The 24,117-nt window shown below is 33.5% G+C and overlaps 4 protein-coding genes across 4 annotated transcripts; 1 reads left to right on the top strand and 3 right to left on the bottom strand.

Moving 5' to 3' along the window:
- The first annotated feature begins 975 nt into the window (after window positions 1-975).
- Window positions 976-4,713, top strand: JMJD5 (2-oxoglutarate (2OG) and Fe(II)-dependent oxygenase superfamily protein). The gene is made up of 6 exons (XM_011039578.1): window positions 976-1,567; window positions 2,220-2,429; window positions 3,066-3,194; window positions 3,285-3,428; window positions 3,858-3,950; window positions 4,164-4,713. The coding sequence occupies exons 1-6, from the start codon at window positions 1,100-1,102 to the stop codon at window positions 4,350-4,352; spliced, it is 1,233 nt and encodes a 410-aa protein (XP_011037880.1). The 5' UTR covers window positions 976-1,099; the 3' UTR covers window positions 4,353-4,713.
- A 1,795-nt stretch (window positions 4,714-6,508) lies between these two features.
- Window positions 6,509-8,167, bottom strand: LOC105134946 (UDP-glycosyltransferase 92A1-like). The gene has a single exon (XM_011039577.1). It carries the CDS (start codon window positions 8,063-8,065, stop codon window positions 6,593-6,595), a length of 1,473 nt encoding a protein of 490 aa, XP_011037879.1. The 5' UTR covers window positions 8,066-8,167; the 3' UTR covers window positions 6,509-6,592.
- A 4,728-nt stretch (window positions 8,168-12,895) lies between these two features.
- LOC105135014 (UDP-glycosyltransferase 92A1-like) lies at window positions 12,896-14,449 on the bottom strand. The gene has a single exon (XM_011039686.1). It carries the CDS (start codon window positions 14,351-14,353, stop codon window positions 12,896-12,898), a length of 1,458 nt encoding a protein of 485 aa, XP_011037988.1. The 5' UTR covers window positions 14,354-14,449.
- Window positions 14,450-20,814: 6,365 nt separating this feature from the next.
- LOC105134945 (uncharacterized) lies at window positions 20,815-23,549 on the bottom strand. The gene is made up of 2 exons (XM_011039576.1): window positions 23,022-23,549; window positions 20,815-22,466 (listed from the first exon to the last, which is right to left on the bottom strand). The coding sequence occupies exons 1-2, from the start codon at window positions 23,250-23,252 to the stop codon at window positions 20,949-20,951; spliced, it is 1,749 nt and encodes a 582-aa protein (XP_011037878.1). The 5' UTR covers window positions 23,253-23,549; the 3' UTR covers window positions 20,815-20,948.
- Window positions 23,550-24,117: the final 568 nt, after the last annotated feature.

Below are 24,117 nucleotides of genomic sequence, written 5' to 3'. Positions count from 1 at the left end.
ATTTAGAAATTTAAAGAGAGACCATTTTTAGTTGATTTCAATAAATTATTAACTTTATTAGAATAATATATTAAAAAAGTTTTTCTTTCTATAAAAAAATATTAATTTGATTCAAATAAATAATTTAAATTTTAATCTAATAACCAATATGAATCTTGGTTAGGTACAATTATTAAAATCACAATACTAATATATTAATTGTTAAAGATGATTGATTAGATAAATTAATGTGAAAAATTAAAAATTTAAATACTACTCAAAGCAAGATTTTTAGTTAATTTGAACAATATATTGACTTAATTAGATCTTTCTATCAACATGCACATACGTGTGTAGTTGTTTTTTTATATATAAAATTAATTCATTAAATTTGACTTAATAATTAAAAAATTAATCTAGTAACTCAGTAGGGTCTTAATTAAGGAAGATTTTTAGTTAATTTGAACAATATATTAACTTAATTAGATCTCTCTATCAACACGCACATGCATGTGTGTAGTTGTTTTTTTTATATATAAAATTAATTCATCAACTTAATAATTAAAAAATTAGTCTAGTAACTCAGTAGGGTCTTAATTAAAAAAATCATAAAAATAATACATAATGTAAAATGTAAAATATAATTGACTAGATGAGTTAACATGAAAATTTAAAAATTTAAAAACTAATCTAAACTAAATTTTTAGTTAATTTAAATAAAATATTGACTCAATCATATTAATATAATTGACTAGATGAGTTGACATAAAAAATTAAAAATTAATTTAAATAAAATATTAACTTAATCATATTAATATATAAAATTACTATTTTTAATATAAAAAACAATTAATCTAATCTTACCTAATAATTCAAAAATTAATTTTAAAACTTAATAATTTAGATATTTTTTCATAATTATGCCCAAAAGATATCAAGACAAAATATCATATCAAATATCTCCGACGCTTTTTACTTTTTAATCTCCAACATCCAATCATTATAAAATATCTCAGTCTTACGTACAGCTCACCCTTTTTAAGCCTCTCTTATCCTCCAAGCCAAACACACGCCTAACTCCTCCTAACGATAACTCCATAACTGCTCACCGGAAACCACCATGTCCACCGCTGCTACCGCCGCCGCCGGAAACTATCTCTCAACTCCTACGCTCGACGCCGAATCCTCAAACCTACTCCAAACAATCTCATCCCACGGCGGCTATGCCTACGTCAGAATGTCAACTCTCGCCGCCTCCGGCGACTTCAGAGCGGCGGAGGCAGCGAGAGAGATGGCGTGGGAGCAACTCCACTCCGGTCCCTGGCACTCCGTGCTTCCAGCCTGGCGTGATGCCTACTCCATGGCTTGCTTACACGTGGCAAAGTTTCATTATCGAAATGATGAATTCAAAGAGTCGCTTAGGGTTTTGGATTTGGGATTGATCATGGGAGGTGTGCTGTTGAAGAAGGATTTGGAATCGGCTATTGAAATTGTGACAGCGAAATCGAGAGAAAAGGAAAGTGAGGGTTTTGCGAAAGGACCAAAGTGTAAATTTGTTGAAGAAGGGGATGAGTTTGATAAAGAGGAGGTGAGGTTTGTCTCTAATTCTTTTTATTTATAGAAATGTAGTGTTAATTTGCTTTTTTAGGGTTTGTTTTCTAGGAAATTTGAGATTATCATCATCATCATCATCATCAACATCATCATCATATAGCTTATTGTGGATTTTATAATTATTTTGGAACATCATCATCATCATCAACATCATCATCATGTAGCTTATTGTGGATTTTATAATTGTTTTGGAATTTTTTTTTTAATTTAAGCTAATTTAGTTTAAGGGGATTGGGATTGGATAGTTTGCTAGAGTAATTAATTTAATGACGAGCTAATTTATGATTGTTCTTGATTTACAGTAGGACAACTTTTGCTTTATTTTAGAAGGCATGAGCATGGCATGTTGCATTTATGAATTATTATTCAGGTTGGCTTGAATACTTTGGTTTTCTGATGGGGGATCTTTAGTTTGTTTAAATAGTTTGTTTAAATTGTGAGTTAGTTATTGGTGTTTTTGATATGAGCAAATAGCAGTAAAAGGATCGGTCCATTTTTTATTTTGGTGTTTTTGATTGTGTTTCGTAGCAGTATTCTTTCTGAGTTGGATGATAATTGGCATATGGTATGGTGCTAATAAGAGAGACTGCGAGCTTATGTTCAATGTGCTGTCTTTGGATTTGTAGGTGCTTCGTGCTTTACCAGAGAAGTCCTTGTCTAGTAAGATTGTGGTGAAGAAATCTGGTCTATCGTTAGAGGGATTTTTGCGTGAACATTTTCTATCTGGGTCTCCAGTTATAATTGGTGATTGTATGGCTCATTGGCCTGCCAGGACAAAGTGGAATGATATGGATTACTTGAAAAGGGTTGCTGGTGACCGCACAGTTCCAGTTGAGGTGATTATTCTTGTTTTTGTGAAATTTGATGACTTGTGCTTTTCTAATATTTCATTCATTGAAGTTCAGTAGATGTCTAATATCCATAAGATAGCTCTTTTCTACTGTAATTTTTTTTCCAAATAAGTTGTTTTTCCTGCCCATGGTAATATGTTATTTATTTGTTATTGCGATTGATTATTTCTCAAGTAGCAACCTCTGAATAAACTGTTAGTGTTGCATGTGATATTTGAAGCTTGGTGATAAAAATACCAGGGTATGTAAGAATAAAACTCAACTCTGATCAACTAAGCCCCATTTTCAAACCTAAGTTTTGAACTGTGAAGTTAAAGATTATAGTTTCATTAACCTTTTGAAGTGACAACTTGGATATAGCCTTCATTGGGAAAAAGAGTAATCTCTTGGTTTTTTAAGTTTTCCCATCCTAAGAGCTAGGTTTCTTAATTAAGGTCCTTGAAGCCAATAATGGAACCTATTAACATACAATAGGTTGAAAGAACATTTTGAGCATCTGTAATCATCTCAAAATTTAAGTCATGATGAGCTAAAACAAGTGTTCATATTTATCGCTGTGGAATGGGATGTATGGTTGTTATTCTACAACATAAGGTAATCAAAATGTCAAGTCCTTTGCAGGTTGGGAAAAACTATCTATGCCAAGAGTGGAAGCAAGAGCTTATAACATTTTCTGAGTTTCTTGAGAAGATTCAGTCAAATGACTCTGCAGTCCCTACATATCTCGCACAGCATCAATTATTTGATCAGGTGGGTTGTACTCACATAAATGAGCATCTAACCATGGGCTTCAACACATTGAAATATGCTAGCAGCTAATATTTTACATTTATTCGGCAGATTAATGAGTTACGGAAAGACATTTGTATTCCTGACTACTGCTGTGCTGGTGGTGGGGAGCTTAGGTCTCTTAATGCTTGGTTTGGTCCAGCTGGGACAGTGACCCCACTGCACCATGATCCGCACCATAATATACTTGCTCAGGTATTAAATTATGTTTCTGTGTGGAATGCCTACAATGAGATGCTGCATTTTTTCCATGTATCTTTTCTCACTGACCAGTAGCTAGATTGTGTATCTAGTCTTTTGTTCTTTTGCACTTGGAATTTCAATTTTTTTCCCTACTAGCTGTTAGGCATTGTTGCCGTGGTTATGTTTCTTCTTTTTGAGGGTTTGTGTGCATGTGAATGGCATGTTCTTGTTGAAAGCAATCTCTTCTAGGTTAAACGAGAACTAATTTGAAATACAACAATTATGATTTCAACGGTACCATTTCCACTTGATTACGTTTCTTCCACTTGCACAGTTTCTGTGCTTGTATGCCCACAGGTATATACGTTGTCAGTTTAATTTATAAGTCAACATAAATAAGTGAGCTTGTTGTTTGCTATGAAAATGTGATTTTATTTTCAGGTTGTTGGCAAAAAGTATGTAAGGCTCTACACCTCTTCATTGTCAGAGGAACTTTATCCATACAATGAGACTATGCTTTGCAATTCAAGCCAGGTAACTGCTTTCTAGCATTTTTCTCCTAATGAACCATTTCGATAAATTTGCATTATTTTGGTCATGGTATTAAATCATATTGCTGCCTACTGATCAATCTCTTCTAGACATGCATCTAATTTCTTTTGATATCCTTTCACTCTGTCTCTCTGAACAAGTTTGTGTGTCTCCATTATAGACAATGTTCTTCACAATTGACTCTCCTTTTTGAAGGTCGACCTAGACAACATAGATGACGGACAATTTCCAAAGGTGCATGACCTAGAATTCTTGGACTGCATATTAGAGGAAGGTGAAATGCTTTACATCCCGCCAAAATGGTGGCACTATGTCCGATCTCTAACAATCAGTTTTTCAGTTAGCTTTTGGTGGAGCAACTCTGAAAGTCCAGATGCATCGTGACTGCGTACTGCTTTCATGCTTGAGATTTGTTCTTTTTGATCGATAGAACTTGGGTTAGTGCTAAAGTCTTAATTAATTAGCACATTCTTATACGAACATGCATACACTAGTACTATATGCGAAAATGGAGACATCATGCCTTGTAATTCAGGATGTACTCACTGTAAGAGTAGGAGCATTAACATTATCTAGTGTGTCCGAGTTAGCAGAAAAGAGAAGCGAGTCCCCTTGCTTCTACACAGTCGGATATTCATCAATTACCATGCCATTTGCTGGCACTATGTTGTATCTCTCTTATGATATGCTGGAGTTTATTGCCAAGTCTTTGCACCCTTTGGAATTTGGGTGCCCTTTTTTGGTCTGAACTTTACTTGGGAAGAAATGATCGGTAATGATAGAACGTGCCTGACCAAACCTCCACTATCTTTCAGGATTGCTTGTATTTGTACGCGTTAAATTGGTTTTTCAACTATTTGATCACTGGAAGAAATCTCGTACCGGTTGCCTTGAGTGTTGAAACAATTCGATCTACTAGAAAAGCGCAGTACCTTTGAACACACTGAAGAGGTACCTGCTCTATACATCGAGAAAGCAGACCACCTTCAACCTTGAAATGAACACAAAAGACCTCGTTTTGGCACTTGCCCTGTCCTTGCCTTGGCATAACAGCCTCATTACATAAACCATGAGGCAGCTGAGCTACACGTTAATGCCGAATATCCATACATGCAACAGAACATGTCAATCAAACCAAAAATAGAGACCTTGGCACCTTGCTGTTCTACAGAGCGAAAGAGCAACGAGACCTTGTCGTTCAAGGGAGCCAATGAGCCATGAATATTGTTGAAAGAAAGAAACTTTGATGGTTAATCCCGCTTTTAGCCTAGTTGGTTGCGTGCGACCAAGCGGGTTTTAAGTTAGATTAAAAAAAGAAAGTGGCTTGTAGGGTTAGTTCGTGATGTGGTTGATCTAGTTAGATTTAATTCAAACTTGGTTGGGTTAACTTTAAAGAAATTAATTTTAAACGTGATGTGGTTGATCTAGTTAGATTTAATCCTTGGTTGGGTTAACTTAAAGAAATTAATTTTTAAAAAAGTAACAACATCAAAAACGATTGATTCAAGACCCGTGATTTGATCTAATACCCCATAATCAAGTTCTTTATAGAATAAGTCTCTAGATCGGGTCTGGCAGCTATGGCTATTAATTCAAATCTAAAGTAACTTTCAGCTTGGTTGGTTGTTTACCTTTCCCTTTTCACTAATAAATTCAAGGGACAGACCAGCGAAGACGTCAAAATGTGTTGTCTTCTCTCCGTGCTAATGGAAAGTTAACACCAAATACGATTTTTCCTCCCCCAAATGAAAACTCACATCTTCTTTTCAACTTTTGGCCTTTTCTTTTCATAGGGAGACCCACCACCGGGGACTCAGTCAAACCCACACCACGCAAGCTTTTCATGTTGCTGTCACATTATTAGTTTTATCACACCATGTGATGCATGAAAAAGCAAATCATTTGAATACTGATCAGACGTCGTCCGTTTCTTTTTGAACAAGGTGTTTGTTCACATTCTGATCTGGTGAAATGGTCTAACTAAGAGTTGCACACAGTTCAACAACAATACATCTTTTATTTTTGTATCGAAATTCAAGAAGTGAGATTCGAACACTGAGACCACATGCTTTCTACGAAGCAAGATTACTATCAAATTATAAATTTACGAGTTACAAATACAGTTTCTGACATGTATTATAAATTAGGTAAAACCATATGACAATCGATGAGGTTAGGCTGATCCCTTTGGCACAGCTATGTTATCCAGCAATTAATTTATCAGTACTGGCCCTGACTCAATCCGACTTGATGCCCAATTGCATGGACACTAGTGAAGGCGAGGATTGAAGTGAATCACGGGGCAAAAGCAGGCTCTTTTCTATGGAAGGCAGGGCGCCGCCACCGACTTTCAAGCCTTTTACTTGCTCACGTGAGTGCTTGGTTAGTCCCGGCGCAGGACAGGTCGGGCAAACTCCGAGGTGACCTGGCAGGCCGGTTTAATAACAGTGACCACAACAGTAAATAAGAGCAAGAACGATCTTTATTCTTGCAACTAGAACAAAAACTGCCAAAAAGGGGAGAGCAAGGAAGCCGAAAGCAAATCATTAAAGCAATGCATTCTGTTTATTAGTTTGATTTTCAAAGTCTAAAACAAATTCTTTCTTCTTAATTTTCTCCTTGACTTAAGCATCATGATTTGCCCCATCTCTCATTACAGTGGCAGCTTTGAAAAAATCATCCAATTCTTTGACAGAGGAACCTTTGAAGCCATCTTCATCTCTCATGGCATTTTTTATCATCCCCTTGACCTTGCTAGCTTGCCTTCTCATTTCCTTGCCTTTCTCTGTCTCATTCATCACCAACTCAATCTTTGCCTTCATGTCTTCATGCCTAACCTCACAAGTCTTCCCTCTAACAATCTCCACACAAACCCCCAACTCTTCTTCCAAGAACTTGACATTGAAAAACTGCTCGCCTGCCATAGCCCATCCAAGCATTGGCACCCCTTTGTTTAGTGCTTCAAGGACAGAATTCCACCCACAATGACTCAAAAATGCACATGTAGACTTATGTGACAGAATTTCCACTTGGGGTGCCCAATTATGCACAAGCAAACCTCTTCCCGAGTCTTTGATTCTTTCTTCAAACCCTTGAGGCAACCATTCTTTGGCTTTGAATTCTGAGTTTATGTCAAAACCTATTGGTGGTCTGACAACCCAAATAAAATTCTTGCCACTACCCTCCAAAGCCATAGCCAATTGCATCATCTGTGATGTAGATATTGTGTTGTTTGATCCAAATGAAACATACAGAACTGAATTCACAGGTTTTGCATCTAACCATTCCTTCAAAAAATCTGCTGAAATCCCAGCTTGTTTGCCAGCACGAGCTCTGTTATCTACTGACAACAGAACTGGCCCTATAGCCCAAGCAGGCCTGCCTAATCTCTTCCTGAAATACATCAAACCAAGCTGGTCAAACTCCTCTACTGTATTAAACAAAATCCCATTAGAATCCACCCATGCTGGTAGATTCATTCTTTGAAAAACAGACCAAGAATCACTCCCATCTGCCGTTAAAATACTTAATGGCAGTTGAGACACGTGAAATCTTGAAGCCTCTTTAAAATCTTGCAACTCAAACTCATCGGAATCCACTTCCCTATGGGGAAGTGATAACCAGACGGAGTAATAACAAGCCAAACCAAATCCACCAGCACCACTAAAGATTGCATGAAACACTCCAAGCTCTTTAGCTACAGTTGCTGTCCATCCAAAAAATATGTCAGCAATAATACAAAGTGGAGGCTTACCTCCTTCCTCTTCTACAATATCTTCAATGAGTGTTTTAAAGGCAGGTTTGAGAGAAGTAGAGGCATGAAGAAGGCGAATGATATGAGGGTAAGGAAGGATATCAGTGTTTTCTGAATTAGGAGGTAGACCATGATCTGAACTATTGAATGGGACTTCAAGAAGCTTGATTGAGGAGTTTGGTGGGATAGATGACTTGAGTTTCTTGATGTTAAGTGGGGTGTTAACAAAAGTTATGGTGTAGCCTTTTGTTTGTTCTATGTGAAGTGCTAATGCTAGAAATGGGATAATATGGCCTTGTGCCATGAATGGAAACATCACTATGTTTTCTTTTGGTTCTGCCATTGTTGTTGATGGAGGGCGGGAGGGAGGGAGAGCAAATCTTCTTCGTTTGGTAGGAGGGGATCGGGCAGGTCCTCTTTAGTCAAGGATGATTTAAAGCCATACATACAATCAATCTTGATGAGCGGCTAGTGCTTGGACTTCTGTACATTAAATTTGACTATATTTGGCAAATTCTACTAAGGAAAACATTAAATTAAGATTATTTTTTAGTTTTCAAAATTTAAATTCCATGTTAGAATTATTTTTTTAATGTACTTGTTCCAAATCGATCTAATTAAAGTCGACTAATATGATAAATTGATTTAGTAATTCTTTTTTTTTTTTAGCAAATCCTAAACCAGATATAATAACTATATTTACTTGAAATGAATAATTTAAATATAGTTACTTTTACAAGAATATTATAAAGCAATTGGAATAAAGGAGGAAAAAAAATAGACAATGACTTTAATTTGGAATCAATTCATGAATGAATTGCTTTCAAATTTATTAAATTAATAACGTAAAAGCTTATATTATACTATACTGTAATAGTAAATATAATTTTACTCATTTCCGCTCGTCTTCTTGTCCTTGTTTTTTAAAGAAATCCTCTCGTCTTCTCGATGAAGGTTTCGAATTCATGATTTCCTAATCTTCATTTAGAGTCTTCAAACCCTTGAATTTGGAATTAAGCATGTACACAAGCCACCAAGTTGTTCAAGGAAGTCAAGGTTTAGTTCCATAGTCAAAATGTGAGAGCATAGTTTTCTATGAATTTTTATATGGACTCAATAATATTATCAAAACATAGAATTATTAAAAAATAAATAAGAAAACCTATTTAAGGTGCATGAATTCATATCAATCAACCATAAAAGAAGAAAACCTATTTAAGGTGCATGAATTCATGTCAATCAACCATAAAAGAAATTAAGGGCGTGATGCTTCTTTAATGGTCAAGTTCAAAATTGACTCCTTTGTTTTTCTTTTAGTATTAGCAAAATTTAAAATTTATTGCAAACCTTATTTTCTGATCCAAGAGACTCTTTATGGTGGGTTTATTCACCAACTTGTTCAAATGTAGGTGTAGCTTCACATCCAAGTGGGTGTAAAATGATAAAATTTTATGGTACACGTAAATCAATATTGTAAATATTATATTTTATAATTAGTTATTATAAATATATTCTTATATTCTTTTAAGGTCTTAAATTTGATCTCTCTCTCTCTCTCTCTCTCTCTCTGAGAATCAAGTCTTGGTTTCATAAGTCAACTTAAAAAATTAAAAAAATAAATTTTAATATTTTATATGAAAAAATTAAAAAAAAAATCATGTAAATATATGCTATACATGTTGTAAATAATAAAGTTTTAAAAAATATTTAAAAAAAAATTTTATTTCACATTGAAAAGATATTATATTATCCTTTTAAATTAAAATATTTAAATTAAAATATTTTTATCCTATATTGAAAAAACATAATTTTTTTCAAATTTCATATTGAAAAATTACTTCTATATTGGAAACATGAATTATATATATTAAAGGATTTTAAATTTAGATAACTTTTTTTTTAAATATAGAATATATATATATATATATATATATATATATTAAAGGGTTTCAAATCTCATATTAAAAAAACAACTATATAATCATTTTAAATTAAAATTTTTAAATTAAAAATAAGTGGTTGGCCTATGGCTGCTGAACAATTCTCCAATGTCAAGCTCTTGGAAGAGGAGATTGGTGTCTGTTTGGAGGTGGCTAGAGGGAGGATTAGTGAGGTTTAGAGTGAAGATATAGCAGCGAAAATTGATCTAGCGATGAACGATACAGAGAAGGGAGAGGAAATGAGGAAGAAAGCTTGTGAGGTCAGGAACATTACCCATAATTCCATAGCCGATAAGGAAGTATTCAAAGGAGTTTCTGCCAAAGCCATCGATGATTTCTTGAATGCCGCAATGCTGATGAGAGAGCAGGCAAAAAGAATTCCAAGAAATTCTATTTCAACACAGAATAGCGGCTAACTTTTGCACTGATAGTGGCCAAGAGAATGTTCTCCAAACTCATAGGATTGTCCCCTTTAACACACAATTATTATAATAAGTGGAATTGCAATCTAACGCTAAAATTAAAATTTTCTTATGTATTTCATCAAATGTATTGGAGTGAATTGCAGCTTGCTTTCTTTTAACTGCATATTTATTTTATCATGGCTATGTTGACACTTCGCAGCATCCGAAAAAAAATTATCTGCATATTTATTTTATGATGGCTATGTTCACACTACGCAGTAGAGAATTGCATCCGAAAAAATTTGCATTTCAATTATAATTTCTAATTTTAACCAAAACTAGAAGATTTTATCAATAAATTAGGGAGAATTGTCCTTCAGCACTTTTAAGAATGAAAGAAAAGTGGCCCTTTCTCAATATTCTAGTACTGCTCGTGCAGATGCAACAAAGAACAAACAAGAATTTGATATGCAACAAATACCTCTTTCTTTAATGAAACAAAGTAAAAATCTAGGTAGTTTATCAAGTTGTTGGAACTCCAATGTAGGATTAAAAAAATAAAATAGATGCAAGGCTTCAAAACTAAATCCCATTCAAAATGTCTAAAAGATCTCAGACACTGACTTATAATAATGATTATTTTAATAATAAGATGGTGGCAATGACGATGTGGAGGTGTCGAAAATGATAGTGAGAATGGTGAAAAGGTGACGGTGGCGAGTGGTGTTGGCTGTGAGAGGGCGCGATTCTGATGGTGGCATTGAACGTATGGCGATAGTAACGGTGATAAAATGACGGTTATAATGGCTTCAGTTGTTATGGCCGGTGATGATGAGGTTGCTTTGGTTTGCAACAATGAAGTGATGGTAGTGTTCGTGATTATTGTTGAAGTACAGGTCCATACAGCCCGAGACTCCCTCTTTAAACCAGGCCTGAGTCTATTTGATGGAAGGCTAGTGGGATCACATGAAATTGGTTAGGTCCCTTCTTCCGAACTTGTATATCCGAATTATTAAATCGCTTCTCTAATTAAACCTCGATCAAGAAATTGTAAAATAAATCTTGTTGTGGATCTCTTGGGGAGTGATTAACGGTTAATTAAGTCACGGGATCAAATTTCCAATAAGTTAACTTAATTTATCGTGTAATGTTAATATAGGTTAACCTTTTTTATATGTAATTAGGTACAATATTACGATATTTAATTAGGTAATTATCATTCTTAATGTAGCAATAAGATTTTCCATGTGATTAAATCCAACCCAATTTACAAAACTCAATCTTCTCTCAATTAGGACTTACTTCAGCAATAGCCGTCATCATTACAAGAACCCTAATCTTATGTTTCTTGTCAATTAGAGAGAATTCTTCATAACCTTAGTTTTTTTTTACCCTCATGAAAAACATGGTAAGCACACTTTTTATTCCTTGAGTTTCTTATTTCTATTGCTCTGTCTTTTTTTATTTTAAAAAAATATGTAATAACTTAATTCTTTGGTTTAATATTTAGCAGGATTCTTCTAATGGAAAAGAAGGTTGCCAATCTACTCAATGCAGTTGCAATAGACAGATGATCCAAACGAGAAGTACTTTTCTTCCCTTGACTTGTTTCGGGGTTTAGTCACTTAAATATTTGGTTCTGTAAAATGATTTATATACAAAACAGAGATTTAACCATATATTTAGTTTATACCATAAGGTTCAAGGCTTATGATATAGTTATGAACATAGCACAATCCAACAGGACAACCCAGTGAGTTGTCAAAGCTTGGCTGTTTTGATAATATATATTTCATGTCAAACCACTTTCTTTTTTTTACGAATCAAGCGTTTTTTTCTTAAATTTCGATTAAAAAAAGGGTTGATCCATCAATTCATAGTTTGACTCAATCAACCAGCCATCTAGATCTTGGATTGGGCTGGATCCGAACTCAATTATATAACAATGATTTAGGATTTAAGACGAGTAGGTTAAAAATAGTTCATGTCGTTCTCTTCATAAATAGTATCACCATTTAATTAAATTTTTTTCACTTGATTTTTTTCGGAACATCTGCAGAAGGGTTAGCCGATCATGTACCGGGTCAAGCAGGCAACCCTTTAAGGGAACCTGCAGCAGCTGGCCAGGCAAATTATAACCAATACCAGTATAGGCTTATGGTGCATGGCAATGGCTACGGTTACTACAATACCTATGGGGAGAGCATGCATGCAAGATATCCATATTTGAACAATACACAACACCATTACCCATCTCCTCACGTATCCTACCCATACTATGAGCTGCCCCCCATGTACTTTCCACAAGCGCCGCCGCCGCCACGAAACGCCAGGGCTGGTGAACCTGACCTGTGCAGTATCATGTGATTTATATGAGCTATTAGAATACTGTCTTTTCTTTTTATAATGAGATAACGCAAGGACAAGATTTTTGTTGCATAATGGAGTTTTGAACCTGAATTTATCTTTTTGTTGGATTTTGCTGGCAATTTTTCTAGTGGGGTCAAATTACGGAACATGAATTTGGTGATATCATTTAACAACGTTTTGTAGTTTTTTCAAAAACTGTTCCATGTCATCGGAGATCTGACTTTAGAAATGAAACATGGAGAGCATAATCTAGGTGAAATTAGTTGAAATGAAATATTCAGGTAGCGGTTAAATACCGTATCGAGATCGAAGAGACAATTATTTTTAAAACGGATTTATTTTATATTTTTATTTTTTCAACTAAATATATTTATATTTTTTTATATGTAGCACATACAGTAATTGCAACTTGAACAGAGAATTTTGTATGTTTATGGTCAAAAGGCAAGCAATCATTCTTCATGAATCACCTGTCCTCATTGCCTCTTCTTGCCTCAGCAATGCAGCATTCAAGAACTCATCCATGGCTTTGACAGAAGACCCTTTAAAATCTTTGACAGCATCCATAATCAAATCCCTAACCTCCAATGCTTTCTTTCTCATTTCCTTCCCCTTCTCTGTCTCATCCATTACCAACATTATCTTTTTCACTATATCTTCATGCTTAACCTCACAGCTCTTCCCTCTAGCCACCTCCACACAAACTCCAAATTGTTCTTCTAAAAGCATGACATTGTAGAATTGCTCTCCTGCCATTGGCCACCCAATCAATGGCACTCCATGGCTTAAAGATTCGATTATCGAGTTCCATCCACCATGACTTAAAAACGCTGATATAGACTTATGAGACAGAATTTCCACCTGTGGTGCCCATTTGTGCACTAATAACCCTCTTTTTGAATCTTTCATTCTTTCTTCAAATCCTTCAGGCAACCATTCTGTTGCTTTGAATTCCATGTTGATGTCAAAGCCAACAGGTGGCCTAACAACCCAGATAAAATTCTTTCCACTAGCCTCCAATGCGACTGCCAATTCCATCATATGCGGTGCAGATATTGCATTCTGTGAACCAAATGATATGTAAAGAACTGAATTCACAGGTTTGGTATCAAGCCAGTTTTTACACAGCTCAGTTGTGGTTGCAGTTTGATCTTGGCTTCTCTTGGAAAGGAGAACTGGCCCAATTGACCAAACTGGCTTGCCAATTTTAAGCCGAAAATATTCCAATCCAACCTTGTCAAGTTCCTCCACTGTGTTCAGCAAAATCCCATCAGAATTCATCCATTCAGGCAGTACATTCTGTAGAAACACAGAGTAGAGATCACTTCCATTGACTACTCTCAAATTTTCTGCCGACTGCGTTACATGAATTTTAGAAGCTTCAGGGAAATCTGGTACAGTGAATTCATCAGAATTCTTCATCTGATGAGGCAGGTTTAACCACAGATAGTAGTGACATGCAATACCAAAACCTCCACTTCCAGAAAATATGGCATGAAATGCACCGAACTCATGTGCAATCTCTGAGCACCAGCCAAAGAAAATGTCAGTGATTATACAGAGTGGTGGGTGGCCATTTTGTTCCTTAACAAGATCAGAAATGAGTTTCCTGAATGAAGGTTTGAGAGACAAAGAAGCATGGAGAAGGTTGGCTATAAGATGGTTAGGAATAGAGTCAGTATTTTCAGTGCCAGGAGGCAGGCCATAGCCTGAGCTATCGAAAGGGATTTCAAGAAGGTGAATGGAGCAGTTTATAGGGATCGATGATCTTAGTTTGTTGATGTTAAGAGGAGTGTTAACAAAGGTTATGGTATACTTCTTTATTTGTTCTAGTTGAAGGGCTAATGCTAGGAAAGGTATGATATGGCCTTGTGCCATGAATGGGAACATCACTATGTTCTCTTTTCTTTGCAACATTTCTTTTGAAAAAAGAGGGTGAGGAAGTGGAGAAGAACAGGTGGTGTGCTAGCAATTAATGGATGTTTGAGCACTTATATAAAGTTGTAGAGTTTAGTAGTCAGGGATTGATGATGATCACAAAAAGATTTTCCTTGGTTTTAGTTTAGGCAGTGGATGTATGATTTGTTGTTGAGATTTATGCACCCATGTTAGCTAGCTAGGAGGGGGGAAATCACATAGGAGTTGAGAGTAAGGAATGTGAAAATGGCGTATATATATCCTACATAAATCAAAACCATTGAAATTCTTTGAAAACCATTTGTCCTGTAAAACTAGAACAAGAATTGAAAATCCACAAGTGATTATAAGCCAGAAGATAAGCACGATTTTGATTCAGAAATTGTACAAACGTTGAACACACTTGTTCCTTTCTTTCAATACCTAACATGCATAATAATGAGTACCTAGACAAGTGAATTTGCATTTGGCCTTGTTATCAGGCATCACCCATGACCAAGAAACATCGTGAACAACGTTAATGCGTGCGTAACCACTGAGGCACACCAAAAGGAAATCTTGGAAGACTATATTGGTCTTGATCATCAAAAAAACATTTTCTCATGACTAAAAATAGCTAACCAAGTTTTTCAAAAATACGACTGTGATGGCCTTGCTGTTTTCATAGGCTGAGTTTTTTCCCAGTGCACTACTAATCAAACAGAATAAACCCTAGGACCATAATAGTTTATGCCTATTATAACCTTAAGGTTTGTGATTCAGCGAGACCAGACATGGGTTTGGAACAGACTCATCTACACGTGATTGCTAATATGGTGCTGTATACTTTTTAAAATGATTTTTAATTAAAAATATATTAAAATAATTTTTTTATTTTTTGATATAGTACATCAAATTCATTAAAAAACATCTAAAACAATTAATTTGATATTTAAAAAAAATTAAAAATAATTTGAAAAACAAGAGATATCACCATATCAAATAATGATGCATCAAACTTCTGCAAAATGCATGTTGATCATTTCATAATGATGTTTGATGCTCACTTATCTTAGTTTTGTCTCCTTTTTTTTTCTTTTTTTCATGGTTAGGGGCTTTTTTAGAATAATAAGTACCTATATAAAACTCAAAAAAAGTCAAATACAGTATAATCAAGTGATGATCCTTATGCATTCATGTAAAATCCAATTCTGTCTCTGCCCCAGTACCCATCAAGCGTCTCTTTAGTGTCCAGGTGTTTTTAGACTAGATTTTAGGATATCAAGACTAAATTTTTGCTCGGCCAAAAAATTATGCATATCCCCACTGCATTTATAAAAATTAGTATCCTTGGTACATGGTTACATGTGTATTAATATTTTTTTGATAGAAATGTTAAAATTAATTCTATGAAATGGAAAAAAAAATAAAACAACTTGATCAATAAAACAACAAGTTTGGGAGTCAAATTGCAATTTTTAAAAGTTAATTTTGTCAAATCAATGGCTTAATTGTATAAATATTGAAGTTCAATGAGCAATTAGGAACTTGATTGAAGAAATCCGAAATTAAGAACCAAACTAGAAAAAAAGCATGAATATAAAGACTGAAATTGATCAAATCAGGATTCAAATTGAAAAAATTAAAAGTTTTGATTAATTGAGAGTCAAAATACAAAACTTCATAAATAAGGATCAAAATAAAATAAGTGTCCAACTTAAAGGGTGATAATTGAGCTTCTCAGGAATGAAATTGCATGAAATTAAAAGTTTTAAGGCGATTATAAGTATAATTAAAAGAAATTGAAAGAATAGGGGCTTAATTAAAATTTTTCAATCTCAAGTCAAAAACCTTAAATAACGCGTTGTTCAGATTTAAAAGAAAAGATGAGTGACATGTCATTTGATTGATTGGCCTATGTTTTTGACAATTTTGACTGATCAAGTTAGCAACTTCAAACGTATAAATATGGAGCTACAAATGTTCAAATTGAGTAAGGTTGGATTCAATTGAAAGGTGTACATCTCTTCTACCAACATCAAGTAGTCTAAGGCAAACGATGATGTCATAATTGCTCAATGGAAACCTCCAAAGAGGCAACCCATTCAGCCCTGATAGTGTAACTATCAAGCAAAAACTGACCTATTTTTCATGTGTTCGCACACAAAGTCTTCTCAATAGGTTCTTATCAAGGGTTTACAACACTTCCCTCAAAATCAAGATATCAGAAATGGATTCAAAACCTCCAAAAACTCTAGTAAAATCTTATAAATACCCCCTAAGCTTAAAGATAAAGGAGAAAAAAAAAGGATGAGAAAAAAAAGAGAAATATCAATAAAAAAACACAAGTGTAGAGGTAGAAGAACTTAAACAAAAGATTTCTTAGCTTTGCAAGTGTATGAGAGGCAAAAAAATTTTAAAATAAAACTAAAGAGAGTAGCTTTTCTAGGTATACTTTTATGATCCAAAGTAGATCCTTTGTGACCTGCTTTTGATATTTTTTTTTCATTTACTTTTTTTTTATATTTATGTTTATAAGCATTAAAAAAATATTTGAATGCTTAATAAGTAATGTTGTATTTATCTATTTGTTGTAGTGTTTTTTATTTAATGATGTTTATTTTGAATTTTTTTTATACGTTAAAGTTGTTGTTCAAGTTTGTTTTTTATATATAATGTTGTTTTAGTTTTTGTTAACTTAAGCTGTGTATGTTAAAGAAATGGTGTTTCACCTTGGGTTGGCTAGGCCTGTTCTTGCACAAAATGAATTTAGAAAACCAATTTTGAATCCATGTTGTGTGAAGATATAGTCTATTTTAAGTTTTTTTTTATTTAATACCTCTTGCTTGATTTTGATGTTTTGATTTTGTTTTAGTTTTTTAGATTCAAACATGTTTGTATATGATATTGTGATTTATTGAGATTAAAAAAGATATGTTTTAAAAGCCAAAAATGCTCATTTCTAGGCTTGGAAGTAGTTGCCTCATTGCTCTATTTTTTCTAGGTTTTTAGGCAATGTTCTTCATGTTCTTGAAAAAATATTATCTTAGACCCTTGATTTGGACCAATTTCAGTCTATTTCTTTGCACATAATCCTTTTTTATGCATGATTAACCAGTAATCTGGTACTTATTTGCATCAATAACACAATTTAAATCACTTTTAATCATAGGGTTTTAGTTTAGGACCGAAACCCATGTTTATAACAATCATGATGTTTAACTGAAAAGTGAAATGAAAGAATATTAGATTATTGATCCTTATGTAATTTTCAATGTGTATATGCCTTCTTTTCTTTTTTTTTACCAAATCTAGTCTATTTTGAAACCTATATTTTTTGGTTCATGTTTGGTATTCTATATTTTTTTGTAGTGTTTGATCTTAAAATGATTAATATTAAAAATATTATTAGAAATAATATTTTTTTACCCATTTTAATATAAAGATAAAAAAAAAACATGTATGCAGTTCATATCTAGAATATTATTATGAATAATACAACTCATTCACTTATAATATAAAAATAAAATTAGTTAAAAATAAAATTCACAAGGAATTTCATCTAAAATGTTATTTGAAATGACGCGATAGTAAAAAAACCTAGTTTTATCTTGAAAGAAGTCTCGATGATAATTAAGGATATTTAAACTTTTCAAACTGAGTTCTTAACCTAGAAAATCAGGATTTATTCATCATAACACATATATTATTGTAGACTAGTAGAAATAGACATCATCAGACCATAACAAACAATAAAAAAAAATATAATTTACCTTAGAAAAAACATACTAGGAATATTAATACTTTTTTATTTACACAATTAATTTCTTATCTAAAATTTTTAAACAAAAAAATTTAATTAATATTTTTAATAATTATAATATTACATGTCAACTCTTCAACTAAAATAAAAGATTTTCTATACCCTACCCAAAAAAAATCTTCGCAACGTCACAAGCCCGCGGTTCGAGGGTAGGACAAAAACCTTAGTTGAATCGAAGACATAACTTGAGCAGCACCTATGGCATTAGCAAAACAAATATATAATTCAAAGGAAGTGAGGACAAAACTATGTTAATGAGACAAACCCTCTCAGACATGCTTAATAATCTTCCCTTCCACACTCCAGCCTTGTATGAATTCTATTAATGACAGGCTTCCAGGTTGAAAGCGGGTTACCACATAATGAAATTCCTAAATATTTCACTACTAATGCATCCCATTTAAAACAGACATGTTTTTTATTTTAAAAATATTTAAATTTTTTTTATTTTTTTATTTTCAAATCATTTCAATGTACTAATATTAAAAATAATTAAAAAAATATAATTTACCTTAGAAAAAACATACTAGGAATATTAATACTTTTTTATTTACACAATTAATTTCTTATCTAAAATTTTTAAACAAAAAAATTTAATTAATATTTTTAATAATTATAATATTACATGTCAACTCTTCAACTAAAATAAAAGATTTTCTATACCCTACCCAAAAAAAATCTTCGCAACGTCACAAGCCCGCGGTTCGAGGGTAGGACAAAAACCTTAGTTGAATCGAAGACATAACTTGAGCAGCACCTATGGCATTAGCAAAACAAATATATAATTCAAAGGAAGTGAGGACAAAACTATGTTAATGAGACAAACCCTCTCAGACATGCTTAATAATCTTCCCTTCCACACTCCAGCCTTGTATGAATTCTATTAATGACAGGCTTCCAGGTTGAAAGCGGGTTACCACATAATGAAATTCCTAAATATTTCACTACTAATGCATCCCATTTAAAACAGACATGTTTTTTATTTTAAAAATATTTAAATTTTTTTTATTTTTTTATTTTCAAATCATTTCAATGTACTAATATTAAAAATAATTTTTAAAAAATAAAAAATAATATTTTAATTATATATTTTTAAATAAAAAAACTTTAAAAAACAATCATTAACATACTCTCAAACCTCAAACACCTGTAACCTGTAACGATGGCTGTCTACCTCTCCACAGCGAAGTTAAATAAGAATGGTGAAAGACTTGGAATTAAGGGGTTTGCTCTCTCTGTGGTTTCAGGTTCGAGTCCTTGGTTGCTCATATGATGGCCACTGGAGACTTACATGGTCGTTAACTTCAGGGCCCGTGGGATTAGTCGTGGTGCGCGCAAGCTGGCCCGGACACTCACATTAATCTAAATAAAAAAGAATGGTGAAAGAGGATCTCACCTTAACATAATCCACCTTCCCTCCAGACTCTTGACTCAGTGAGCCATTGATTAGTGTAGACAATTTATTACCAGGAATGCATTTGTGTATTCGAGATATCCACTTTACTTCTTCCAAATACACCCATAAAACAGAGTCAAAGACGACGTGAAAATCTACTTTCAGAATAAACCCATGCTTCCCGCTCCTTTTGACTCCATAAACTATTTCATTTGCCATCCCGAATCCATAGATATGAAAGTTATTTGATTAGCACTGACTATGCTTGGCATGAGAACTTTCAATCTTTTGGAGAGTAAATCTTCATAAAATCACTGATCCAATTTAATATCATTTGATAAATTATGATGTACTTTTATTATTTTTTAGATTTTATTATTAGATTTTGTCAACCTATTTTTTTAGCATTTTTAGAGTTTTAATAGTCATAAAGTATCAATAAGGTACTAGGTAGGTTATGAGTGGTTTTAAGAAATATATATTTTATACTATTTAAAGTTTTATGTGATATATAAATACACATCTGGTGAGAAAATATGAATCTCTCTCTCTCTCTCTCTCTCTCTCTCTAGAGTTTCGATAGTCTCCTAAGATTTTTCTTAGCTATTTCTGCAGATGGTAGCATTTTTTCCTTCTTTTTTCAATATTCTTTTTCAATTGTCATAGAATGAGACTTTTCGTCTTCAGTTTTGGCGTTTTCGTTATGTAACATATAGTTTATCTTATTTTCTTAATAATAATAATAATAATAATAATTAAGAAATACATTCTTTTTCACTCCCTCCCTAGCTAATTAATTAAATTAATAATATCTGGCTTGAAGCCAACAGACTTTATTGTTCTAATAGTTTAATTTATTTTTTTATTTTTTTGCAATATAAAAATATCGCCATCACATCTCACAAACACCAAATTAATCATATTATAAGATCCAATTACATCACTTAATTAACCTTTCAAAACTCTACCTAATCCTTGACCAAACACTGACCTAATTTTGTTACCATTGACTATGGCTGATTGCATCCTTATCCCTTTGGGCACTTTCTTCCATCAAACAAAAAAAAAAGTATTTTTCCATGAGCCAATAATCTGTGAGCACTCAGGAGAAACTGAGAAAGTCCGTTTGAATGATTTATTTACACATAAATTCCTTACAAACTTCTTTAAATGAGAGAGAGAGAGAGAGAGCATATTTCATTTGGTTATTGATTACTAATAGAAGTATTGAAGGAAAAAAAAAGATAAAAATATATTTAATTGAAGAGATAAATATTATAAATTTGTTTGTCATAATTTTAGAGTGAATATTTATCCTTTTAAAATAGAAAACATGGAGTCCCCTCTATCTCTATTTCTTCTGTCTCGATACATAATTGCAGCAGATGCTAAATCAATTAAGGCACAGACTTGTACCTGCAAAGAACCTTACATCTTAAAACCCTATCCTGGACATAAAACCCTGGCATCACCATAATCTTAACCCGTCTCTGGCGGTGTGATCTCTGCCTATCCATGAGCATATCTTCCATGAAATGTGGATCAAAGTTTCTATTTTCTTCAACCCTCAAAATTCCCAGTGGGGGATTGAATGAAAAGGCAAGCAAATGAAGCAACCATATGCATTTAGCAGCAACAAAAAAGGCTTGAAGAAGGTGTTCAGGCCATGTTGCAGTCCAGTTTATTGTTGTAATAATACAACTCATCTTCTGATCACAAAACTTGCTAAACTCTTCACTGTAGTACTTCGTCCCTTCCCTTAATACTTCATTCCAGCTTAGATTTCGCAATGCAACGAACGACGAAAACTGTGCTTGACGATCTTGGTTTGGGTCTAGATTCTTTGGCGAGCCATTCTTTTGAAACACACAGTTCTCAAAATCTTGGTAGAGTGATTGGTTTATTATGGCTTCCAAATGGTATAGTACTGCCTTTGAATACTTTGATTTTAGAGACAGTTTATATGGTTGAAGAAGCAAGTTCAAGCTGTCCATGAGAGTACTATCTGTTTCTTCAATCTGTCCTAAAGTCTTGCAGAATTGTTTCACCGAAAGTCTTGCTTCTGATACTATCTGCAAGAAACCTTCCACCATCACCTCTTCACTTACCGGCATCAAGTTTTCTCCTTTTCCATCAATGGATTTCCCTCTATTTGGCAAGTTTCCGAGCTTTTCGACAACTTGTGAGTCTTTTGCTTGTGTCGCTTGCCTTAAAGCTTTCTTTAACTCCTCACAGTAACTCTCCAAGTACTCAAGCTTGTACCTTAGGTCCCCCAACGAAGATTTCATCTCAGCAACCTCCGTTAAGGCTGCATCTCTATGCTCATTTGCTTCCATCAATTTTCTTTTCAATGATTCAATTGACAATATCCCCAAGTCCTTGAAAGTCTGCGAAACCTCCTCGGATTCGGTTTGGTTCGATGAATTATCATTCTTCTGCTTCTTCCTTAACTTAGGAAACAACCAAGACATCACTCTTCGACTTTTCGGTTGTGATTGAAGGGATGAATGAGAATCAGTCAATGGCAAAACAGTATTAGAATGCTTGCTATTCTTGGTCACCTTTCCAGACTCGGTAGTTATAGTAGCCGGCTTGCATCTATTGAAAGATGATACGGATTTGAAGTCTGCCAAGCTATTCATCCTAGAAAACTTGTAAGATTCTGTTTCAGGCTGATACACAGTGATGTTGTTTACTGATGAACTAGTGACAGAGTTTTGATCTTCAGCTGGACAAATATTGGATATATCAGAAGGAATTCCTTTCCTTGACGACGAATCCTCCTTCTTATAATCTGATAAAACAGTTTCATAGCCACTTCGTCCTTCTATGCCAAACTCATCCCAACTTTCTGATAATGTTCTTGCTTTTGTAAGAATCTGATGATGTCCCGGTAATGGTTCATCCTCATAACTCTAAAGAAAAAACAATAGAATTCATTACCATTTGCAGTAAAACTTCCATTATCATACATTAAAAGTAGCAATAATCCAAGAGTTAAGAGATTTTTTTTTTAATTATTAGGAATGAAAATCAAAGTTAAAATCCATGAAGGGAAACTATGAAGAGGCTACAAGTTGTAATCTTCGTTAAACAATAAAGATTCTGTTTTTAGATTATTATTTTTTTCCACTGTGAAAGATGATCAAACTCTTCTATGAAAGAAAAATCTAAAATTAGGAAAATCTAATTAAGGAATCTATTAAAGATTAAAATAACTAAATCATATAGTAATATTGTAACAAAGAATGTCCAGTCATAATATATATTGTCATAAATCATGTTGTTTTGCCAGTTCAATCACAAGAGTGAAAGCTCCTATTTGATGTTGAAGCAAAATATAGCAAGAAAACAATGAAGCAACAAAAGAAAATTAATTATAAAAAAATACCCTTTCGAAATAATGCTAAAATGGGTATAACAATAAGTAATTAACCAGTGAAGAAAACTCAAAATAAGCTGAAACTTACAGGGGTAAAAACAGGGTAATCTTGAGCAGAAAAGTATGGAACAGAGCGTGAAACAGGGGAAGAAGATGGGAATCTGAGATTAGCAGGGCTGTTCCCTTGCATTAAAGCAGCAGCATGTAAAGCTCTAAGATCCACTGCCTTAGCAATGGCAGCCTGTAATTCTTTTCTACTAACATCCTGGTTGGTGTTGTCATGGTTTTGTAAGCTTTGCAAAGCAGCAGCAGCAGCCATGAAAAACAGAGTAAAAAACAGAGCACATAAACCGAAGAAAAGAACAAAGTTTGAGCAATTCTATGAAGTTATAAAAAAAGAGCAAAATGGGATTTCAGTATCTAATGGTTGGATTGGATTTGCAGAGATGAAGATGATATGACATCTAATGAAGCTAGCACCAGAAACATAGCCAGAGGGAGGGGGAGGGAGAGAAAGGGGTATCTAAAATCCAAGGAGCTTTTGTCTTTGTTCAAGATAGAATTTGAGCGTGTGAAGAAGTTAGAGATATGGGAAGTTGTGGTAGTTTAGGCATGACATGGATAGGATCTGCAGTTAACAAAAAATTAAAAAACCTATATTTTTCTAAAACATGAAATTAAGTTTTTTTATTTATTTATTTTAACTTGAAATTATCTAAATCTCAGGTGGACTGATGATGATGATTCAAGTTCTGAAATTATACATGAAATAATACTCATGTGTAATGATGGCACCACTTTCACTTTGAATATGGTTAGCTTCAGGTGACTATCATCAATACCATATATTCCATTTGCTTTAATATTAGGTAATTATAACAAATAATCATACACGTGGTTTTTCTACTTAATATACGCTGAGAAAATTAAGTCTATTGTTAATAAAAAAAAGTTGATTTAATGGTTATTTAATATTGATATTAGCATTTAAATATGTCTACATACATCAAAATTATAGGAAGATTGTGTTTTTAACACCCAAACTAGTCTAAAAAAAATCAGTAAAGAAAAGAAACTCAAACCCCCTTTCATTAGGCATGGTTTATGGTAACAATTGATGGGAAAGAATTTGAAATTTGGTGTTGAAAACTTTAAGAATGTTAATAAATATGAAATTGTAGATT

This window comes from Populus euphratica, unplaced genomic scaffold (genome assembly GCF_000495115.2).
Source record: "Populus euphratica unplaced genomic scaffold, PopEup_1.0 scaffold57.1, whole genome shotgun sequence".
Taxonomy (NCBI): domain Eukaryota; kingdom Viridiplantae; phylum Streptophyta; class Magnoliopsida; order Malpighiales; family Salicaceae; genus Populus; species Populus euphratica.
The sequence above is the reverse complement of the archived record's forward strand: the minus strand, read 5'-3'. Positions and strand labels throughout refer to the sequence as shown.

What these genes read in the sequence shown, in the direction of transcription:
- LOC105134946 (XM_011039577.1), bottom strand. Translation starts at nt 8,065, where the DNA reads ATGGCAGAACCAAAAGAAAACATAGTGATGTTTCCATTCATGGCACAA.
- LOC105135014 (XM_011039686.1), bottom strand. Translation starts at nt 14,353, where the DNA reads ATGTTGCAAAGAAAAGAGAACATAGTGATGTTCCCATTCATGGCACAA.
- LOC105134945 (XM_011039576.1), bottom strand. Translation starts at nt 23,252, where the DNA reads ATGGCTGCTGCTGCTGCTTTGCAAAGCTTACAAAACCATGACAACACC. An exon ending in ATTACCCTGTTTTTACCCCT is followed by an intron (nt 22,467 to 23,021) that starts GTAAGTTTCAGC and finishes TTTTTTCTTTAG; the next exon opens with AGTTATGAGGATGAACCATT.
- JMJD5 (XM_011039578.1), top strand. Translation starts at nt 1,100, where the DNA reads ATGTCCACCGCTGCTACCGCCGCCGCCGGAAACTATCTCTCAACTCCT. An exon ending in AGCATCAATTATTTGATCAG is followed by an intron (nt 3,195 to 3,284) that starts GTGGGTTGTACT and finishes TTTATTCGGCAG; the next exon opens with ATTAATGAGTTACGGAAAGA. An exon ending in ACCATAATATACTTGCTCAG is followed by an intron (nt 3,429 to 3,857) that starts GTATTAAATTAT and finishes TTTTATTTTCAG; the next exon opens with GTTGTTGGCAAAAAGTATGT.